Source organism: Hemibagrus wyckioides, linkage group LG16 (genome assembly GCF_019097595.1).
Source record: "Hemibagrus wyckioides isolate EC202008001 linkage group LG16, SWU_Hwy_1.0, whole genome shotgun sequence".
Classification (NCBI taxonomy): domain Eukaryota; kingdom Metazoa; phylum Chordata; class Actinopteri; order Siluriformes; family Bagridae; genus Hemibagrus; species Hemibagrus wyckioides.
The window spans coordinates 11,731,136-11,739,625 of NC_080725.1; the positions used below are offsets into that span (position 1 = coordinate 11,731,136).

Below are 8,490 nucleotides of genomic sequence, written 5' to 3' on the forward strand. Positions count from 1 at the left end.
ATAGTTCCCAAGTAAAGAGAAATGTAAATATAGTACGCTTTTCAAACTAACTTAATGTACATACTTACATACTTAATTACCACTGATGTAAATGTGAAGCACTTTTGCTGCTCTTGGATAGTACCAGCTGTTACAGAGGCTCAGAAGTGGCCCGACATTCGAGACCTAAAAGCGTTCCTGGTCTATCACGTTTACAGTTAAGCCCATGAGACTGCAAATTAACCTCAGATTTAATTTAATTTGAGATGTTTTCTACATTCATTTTTTTCTGTCTATATGATTTGTAAAGCACTGTCTTTCCCTTGTGCATGAAAGGCGTTTTGTAAATTCATTTGCCTTGCCTTTACGCTAAAGTCTCATGAAAGGTACGAAGGTATATTAGATGTAGCTAAAAGGTACATAATTGCAAAGGTATATTGAAGACATTAAACCTTGCACTTGAATGATTTCTGTCCAGCGACAAGGTAAAGTTCAGTTTGCTGCCTTGATTTTTGGGAGTGTAGTTGGTTTTGGGACAGGGCTTATTTTTTGATGTTGCAGTGTTCAGTGGTATCAGAACGACAAAAATCTAAATATATATCGCGATATCGATTAACAAAGAACATATCGCGCTGCTCTAGTCGCTCCTCGTATGATTTAAGCTGTGAGGGCGGACTTAGAGAAACGTCAGAGCTATTAATCTATTTAAAGCGCGTGCGATCAGTGGCACAGCTTCACGCGTAAAGGCGCATCTGTGTTGAGAGAAGCGAATGGATCTGATTAACGCGGGAATATCGCAACAACTGCGACGGGAGAAATGAAATGCGCTGCGGCTGTGCGTCTCAAGTTCACACGAGGAATTTACTTGAATTTGTGACCCTGGGCGCAGGATGCCCCTTTCGCTCTTCCGGAGGAAAGATGTGCGGCGCTCACAAGTAAACAGTAGACTGATCCGACGCCAGCTCGGAGAGCCCTGATGTCTTCATTTGGTTTTTGGCATTCGGTGATGGTGGATTTCTCTCAAATTACCTGCACGGAGCTCAGCAGCATCCGGTTATCGCGCGACTCCGTGCGCATAGACAAGACTTCTCTGTAGAGACAGAAACACACAAACACGACAGACTTCACTTGGATACTGTGGATAAATGGATGAGGAACGGCTATATTTTTGGGGGAACCCCTCACGGATACAGTCACGCTGAAGCTTTTTGGATCCTTCAATGCCACCCGAGCCATCTGGAACTGCGTTTATATGTGAACTGCAGGTCTGCATGGGCCCAATTTAAGGTGAGTCAGAAAAGCTACAAATATATATATATATTTTTTTTTTTTTGAAATGCAGAAAATTATTTGGATCCGATTTTAGAGCTTGCTTAGCTGAATGCACAGAAACACAGCTCAGCAGTATCGTGCATTACGCGCGTGTTGTTGTGATTGCAGAAGTTGTTATTTGCGTTCGTGGCACCAGCGCTGCATGCTTCTCTACATTTGAAAACATCTCAATCCCTGCCGGGACTCTAGGTCATAACCTCACGTGCAATCTTGGGCTTCACCATATTTGCATTTCAGTCCTTACCTAAGGGCTAATTCTCGGTGTAATTTCGTCAGACGCTTTCCCTATATACACTCCTACTTTCAGTGCAATCAGATCTCATACTGAAAATATGCATTTACAAACTGCATCTGATATTTTCTTGCATATTAAACAAATCGACCAAAACTGTCACACAAGACCAATATCCCAACACCTACATTTATACCCAACACATTCCATCCATTTATTTATCAAGAAAACATTTTTATCTTCGATTTTATATTTCCTCTATAAAGCTATATGAAGTGTGCTTCTGCTGAAGGCTGGAACTGTAAATAAGGAACAGAAGTTGCTCTGCCACATAGCATTTTCTTCTCAGCCTGTATTGACAAAAATCTGTTAAGCATTAACTGAAATTGTGCTGAAATAGTGCTGCGTTTTTCTAAGAAGTTATAAATAATGCATCTGGAATGAAGATGCTTTAAATCCATAACATTTTTAAGAACTTTTGGGATTTGGGAGATTAAATCACTTTTAATATGATTTAGTGTGAATATTTTGGAGCATGTTTTGAACCACGTACTTAGCAATGTTAAAAAAATAAAATAAAAATAAAAAAAAAAAGGGCAGAAGGGAAAACTCTAAAATAATATAAACATAAATATTGTGGTTGTTGTTCCCCAACTATGTGAAATGAACTTGCTTTATCATCAGAAGAGGAATGGAAAGAATTTCTCACTGTGTGACTTAAACGTGTTGCATTCATATAAGTTAAGCATATAACTGTATAACCTTCAGAACTATGTGTTTTGTTACAGCTCCTTCCATAGGAACTGAGTCTAAAATGAAGTTATGGGATGTTCTAGCTACGTGTTTGTTGCTCCTGAGCTCCATATCCGCTCGCCCTCTTTTCAACAAGCTGCAGCCTTCCAAGAGTGCTCCTCAAGCCGAGCGTCGCAGTGAGCTGCTCGTCCTAGATCCGGTCATAAACTCACATCTCGAAACAGCCAGCCTGAAACAAGCCTCCATGGAAGAACAATGTAAGTCAGTGCCCTAGAAGAGCCGTACTTTACTTTACGCTTAATACTAAATGATTTTATTGTGAGACGTTTCTTTGTTTATCATCTGGGCAAAACAGCAAAAAAAGACATATTAGTATGATATTGTGTTTTAGAACTGGATCGAATTGTCATGTGAATTTGTGTCAGTAACAGTTTATTTTCTCAAGCAAAAATTATATTAAGCCATTCTTGTTGTGCCGTGGATGATCGTGCAAAATTGTCCCACAACGACACGACTGCCAAAACACTGCTGTCCAAATGTGGTTGCAGGGAAACTAGAGGTTGTAAACCACTGTGGTTAGCATCTATTTAGCAGAAACCACTTAGAAATGATTTCTCTTAGTAGAGGTATGTAATCGTATTTTTCAGCGTTTTGCGAAGCCCTAATCTGTACACAATGGTCAGAGGTGGTTTAATTAGTATCATTCCGCAACACGATAATGACTTTTCGAAGACGAGAGGAGGGGTCAGGAGCCAGAGCAATGGCCAAAATGACATTCCTTCTTTGAATGGTTGGTCCTCATTAGTGCTTTGTTAAGTAAATGAGAATGTGTTTACTATAAAATACCCACCTCCGTAACCACAATACTGCTGACAGTCTAGATTAATGTGTGTCCGTGGGGAAAAGTTTTGTAGAGGATGGACGTTTTAGGCAACAGACTCATACTTCCATTGTGTTTATGTCCATTTCAACAGCTGTGTGGGAGGCATCTCCATTTGTTTAACTAAAGATGACACTGGCTTGTCTTTACACAGTAGTAAACCTTTTTTTTTTCTAGATAAGGTATGGAATGCTATGTGAGAGATGTCTTCCTAAATGCTCCACCTCTTATCTTAAGAACAACATCTAATACCATTCCAATGTTTAGTGATACACAGTGGCATCAGTGTCTGGAACAGGATCCATTTAAATGCCATTATGTCTGACTGGTTATCCTGTTTGGATTTCACAATACACCAATATATTGAAACCAAAGCTCTTGAATCAGGCTAACTAAATCAATTCAGTGGTTTGATGAACACCCGGTCATGGTGCCTCAGAATTAGTGTGCAACTCTGGAAGACCAGTTGTAAACAGCTCGACTTTTTCATGTCCCTGGGCATCGTAGCCTGTCATTCTGGCCAACGAAAGACAGTTCTTTTTGTCAAAGGGCAGTGTGTATATAAACAGTGTTCACAATCACACCTGATACTGTTGTATGGGACCAGTCAGCCAGGCATTAACACGGATTGTATAACACATCTGGCTGCAGGATCTACAGGTGACAGTTAATGAAGTTCAGACAGCTCCACCCGTCTGAGGGCAAAGCCAGTCTGTTCGCTACACAAAGTGAAAAAAGTAAAAGGATAATCCCTGCCCATTAAAAATGACACGTCTTATCACACCCATCACATAGTGTGAACCTATAGTCAAATACCTTGGCATACCTGGTTCCATTAAACCATTCCTCAATTTACCTTGAACAACCTGGTGCTAATAGACTACTCCTTCTCTCATCTTATCTGCCCTCAATAAACCCTTCCTTACCTTCACTTACCTGTACCAAGTAAACCTTTCCAACCATGACCAACTTGCCTCCAGCAAAACCTTACCTTGACTTACCTGGCCCCAGTAAACCACTGCTTACCTTGACTTACCTGGCCCCAGTAAACCACTGCTTACCTTGACTTACCTGGCCCCAGTAAACCACTGCTTACCTTGACTTACCTGGCCCCAGTAAACCACTGCTTACCTTGACTTACCTGGCCCCAGTAATCCACTGCTTATCTTCACTTACCTGGCCAATTTCTGATCTTGACTTATGCAGTAAACTCTTCTCCTACTTAGCCTGACTTACCTGGCTCTGGTAAACATTTTAGTACCTTGACCTACCTGGAATCACTAAACCTTCCATCCCCTGACTTACAAGTCTACAGAACACCCTTCCAACCCCCGACTTGCCTGTTTCCAGTAGCCCTTCCTTACCTCAACTTACCTGACTCAGGGTGTAGCTTAATGGAATTTTAAGGGCTGTTGCTTTCTTTTGATTTTATTACTTGTTGAATCATAATAAAATTAGCTTCAAGAATACCTATTATAGTCTCAGGAGAGCTTTTCCAGATGCCATAATGCAGTCTGTTTGGCGGACATGTGAGAGAAGGAACTTCACGGAGTTCCTTCTTTAATGAAATCATTGTGTATTACATGTAGATCAAAGGATGCTACATTTTTCTCAAGTGCAGGACAGTGCATATGTTTTGAGTTTGCGGTCAAACAGATGTATTCTGCTGTACCTCAATGTCATAACCCAAATGCATTTTCCATATACTTGAGAAGAACAGAATATCGAAAATACAGTAAAATAAGAAATCACATTGCACCATTGCTCCTTATAGAAATATGTAACCATGTAGACACAGTATAAACAATACCATGGGCACAATTATGATCATTTCTCTGTTTTATCTGTTAAAAAGATGACATCAATGGACTGCACCCAGACCAGTTTGATGATGTAATGGACTTCATTGCAGCAACCATTGGCAGACTGCGGCGGTCTCCTGAGATGGACTCTGAGGGCAAGGGGAAAGAAAAAGGGAGGCAAAGAGGAGCAGCAAACACAGAGAGAGGAGCGAGAGGACGAGGAGAGAGGAAGCGAGGTCGAGGACGAGGCGGAGGCAGAGGGGGTAAAGGGAATCGGGATGAACTGATCAAAGGTCAAGGGCGCGGGTGCCTTCTTAAAGAGATCCACCTCAACGTGACGGACCTGGGGTTAGGTTACCAGACCAAAGAGGAGTTGATATTTAGGTACTGCAGTGGTCCCTGTTACGATTCGGAGACCAACTATGACAAGATCCTGAACAACCTCACCCAAAACAAGAAGCTTGACAAAGAGTCGCCTTCTCAGACCTGTTGTCGACCCATAGCGTTCGACGACGACCTCTCGTTCTTGGATGACAGTTTGGAGTACCACACTCTCAAGAAGCATTCCGCCAAGAAGTGCGCCTGCGTCTGATTTGTGCGCTTGGACAAGCGAAAAGACACTTGGACAAAATACAGAAGTCTCGCACTCCAGAGGGCTCGAAGCCAGTGCAGAGATAAATGCTGCTTCTCAGAGGAAAAGTGCAGGTCTCGAGTGTGTCATTGTTTATTCTGCACAGAGGTGCATGAATAGAATTGAAGGAGTAAGATTTAATTTAAAAAAAAAAATAAATAAAAAATTTCAGGAAAAGTACTTCAACAACAGGAGCAACACCTCAGTATTCACTGTTACAAAACCATGTCAGAGTATTCTAAGCAGGGATTGAAATGTAAATGCTGTCTAAGAGGCAACAATAACACACTCCATCAGCAAGTCACAGAGAAATCGCAACCTGACAGTCAGGGTATATACAAACTATAACTTCAGCTGTGTGGAACTGCTAGAGATGGGGGCAAGGGGTGTCTGCATGAAGGAGGCTATGGACAGCACAGAACTGTGGATCTTTATCTGAAGCCCTTCTGAAGAAATAGCTGAAGATGCCTGTGCGGACAAGGCAGAGCACCACAGCAGCCAGAACAGACTCATCACAAAAATGTTTAATATTCAGAAAATTATCTATATATATATAGTCTATATGGAAAAATGTATTTATTGAAATTTAATTAACTTATTGTTATTTATTGCAATCCATTGTATTAGAGTGTTTTTCCTTATTTATTTGTGAAGCTTTTTTCCCCCCTCTTCACCTTGGATGGTGCCAAAGTGGAGCATGGGTTTTTTTAAGAAAAAGCAGATGATGTGATAATCACATATTCTCACAGTTTATCTGGGCTGGACTTACTCATTTTAGGACATTAGTACATTAGTGTCTCTAGCCACTTTTTGGTTTAAAGAAAACGTCTGGTCCAAACAACAACAAAAAACTTAAAGGCAAGTGGACCAATTATGCTTTGGGAAAAAAAAAACACAGAAAAACTGACATCTTAGTTTGTAATACAGACACATCCAACACCTCACTATATCTGGCACCACTGGAAAAAATATCGTCTAAATTAGAAAAAAAAAAAATGCTAGGTCTGTGGTAGACCAGTATCGTGTTTACTCAATCAGAGCAGTTTGGGGGAAAAAACGTTAACATCAGTCCTCCAAATGCTCTCTCAACCAATTATCTGTTTGCAAGAAAATACAGCCCTTGCCCAGTGTTTATTTTCAACCATAATAAAGTCACTACAGCAAAGGTTTCTAGCACAACTGGGCTGTGCCCCATGGAGACGCATCATCACAAATAGAAAACATCCTTTTTAGTTGAAAGTTGTAATCCACGTCCCATTAGACAGAAAGGTGTAGATGTGACGGAGGTCCCTGGGGTACCTCAAAAACTCTTCCAGTAGATTCTGTGCTAAAATTTTGTTCCACTGTTAAATCTGGCCTCTCCGTAGTGTTTCAAACCAAGATTTTGTCTCAGGTAAACGTTAACAAACCTCATTCAAAGAAATGTGAGCCATCCAACCACATGCCCTAAAAAAAGCAGGACAGGCGCAGTACAAAATCCAGACCCAAACTTAGACACAAACACTGAAACGAGGCTTTCATGAAGAGTCACACACACACACACACACACACACTAACAGAAACAGCTGGTGATGTGTATGTCATGGGATGAGAGAACTGATTTTGGTCTCGATACTGTAGCTCGCTGCCACATGGAAAGGCCCTATGGGAACGGCACAATATTTCCAGAGCAATAATTACAGAGCGAAACCAGGTCTCGTGCAAACAACAAACACAGAGCTCGAAAAATCCACACAATTCAGATGTTCTGCTCAACATGTAATCCAAACATAATCTCCTCAAATCACAAGTCATCTCCTTTTACCTGCTCAATCCTGATTAGCTAATTATGAGGGAAATGATACAGTCTGCCCCGTGGCTCCATCCTCAAACACGTACCTGTGTCTATGTCGTGTCCTGGTGTAATCCTCTGTCCTGGTGTACGACGCTTTGTTCAACTGTATTGTTGTGATGAAGTTTGTGGAAAAAAAATAATAATAATAACTGTACACATGCAAATTACCATTTTTAAAAAATGTGGTGAAAACAATTTGCAGTAAGATTATAAGGGGAAAGTTGACTGTAAGAATTCCACCCTGCATTGTGAGAAAAAAAAACAAACAAACTTGTCTTACTTGTTTTGTGTTACTAAACCAAAGCTCTCTACAGACTTTATTTTTGTACAATATTCATTTTATAACTTTTTACAGAATAAAACTTGTTTCTATCACTTAAATGTTGGAAGAAATCAATCACATAAATACACAAAAGTTTCAGGATATTTAAAAAAAAAAAGAAAAGAAAAGAAAAGAAAAAAAGTGAGTAATGTATTGAAACGCTGACCGTGTCCGCAGATGATTTATGGTCATTTTTATAAGCGGATAAATGTCGACGCAGTCAGGACAAGTTGAACAGAAAAGCAGAAGAGTCTCACTGCAGACCCTCGGTGGGTTTCGAGCTGCAGAGCGACTCGGAGCCGTTAGAATAGATTAGGCAGAAGAAATCTGTTTTACATTCCTAAACACAGGCTCAGGATTGTACAGTAAACAATTACGGCTTGTAAAGACACGCAGTAAATCTGGGCACTTGGAAGAAATGTTTCCACCAAGCTGAGTGGATTTGGCTCAAAGTAAAAAAAAAAAAAAAAAAATGTGCTGCAGAGTGAAGCTTAAACGCTGCACCGAGTCTCTTCGACCTTATAGCTGGCCTCCACTGGCTCTTCTCCACAGACGGGGTGCTCACACTGGTGCTGTTAGAATCTGATTGCATAATGGCTTTGTTTACAAACCAGTGGACCAGTTCCTAAAAAGGTTTGCTTAACTAGCATCCTATGTTTGTGGTCACAAGCCGGTGAACCCGATTTCTTTAAGTCGTTTCTGACGCAACAATCCTCTGAACCAGA

At 40.7% G+C, this 8,490-nt stretch overlaps 1 protein-coding gene across 1 annotated transcript; it reads left to right on the forward strand.

Moving 5' to 3' along the window:
* Positions 1 to 703: 703 nt before the first annotated feature.
* Positions 704 to 7,806, forward strand: gdnfa (glial cell derived neurotrophic factor a). The gene is made up of 3 exons (XM_058411374.1): positions 704 to 1,266; positions 2,332 to 2,553; positions 5,032 to 7,806. Exons 2-3 carry the CDS (start codon positions 2,358 to 2,360, stop codon positions 5,568 to 5,570), a joined length of 735 nt encoding a protein of 244 aa, XP_058267357.1. The 5' UTR covers positions 704 to 1,266; positions 2,332 to 2,357; the 3' UTR covers positions 5,571 to 7,806.
* The last annotated feature ends 684 nt before the right edge of the window (positions 7,807 to 8,490 follow it).

Coding starts and splice junctions, on each gene's coding strand:
- gdnfa (XM_058411374.1), top strand. CDS start 2,358: ATGAAGTTATGGGATGTTCTAGCTACGTGTTTGTTGCTCCTGAGCTCC. Junction 2,554..5,031: donor AGCCTCCATGGAAGAACAAT/GTAAGTCAGTGC, acceptor TCTGTTAAAAAG/ATGACATCAATGGACTGCAC.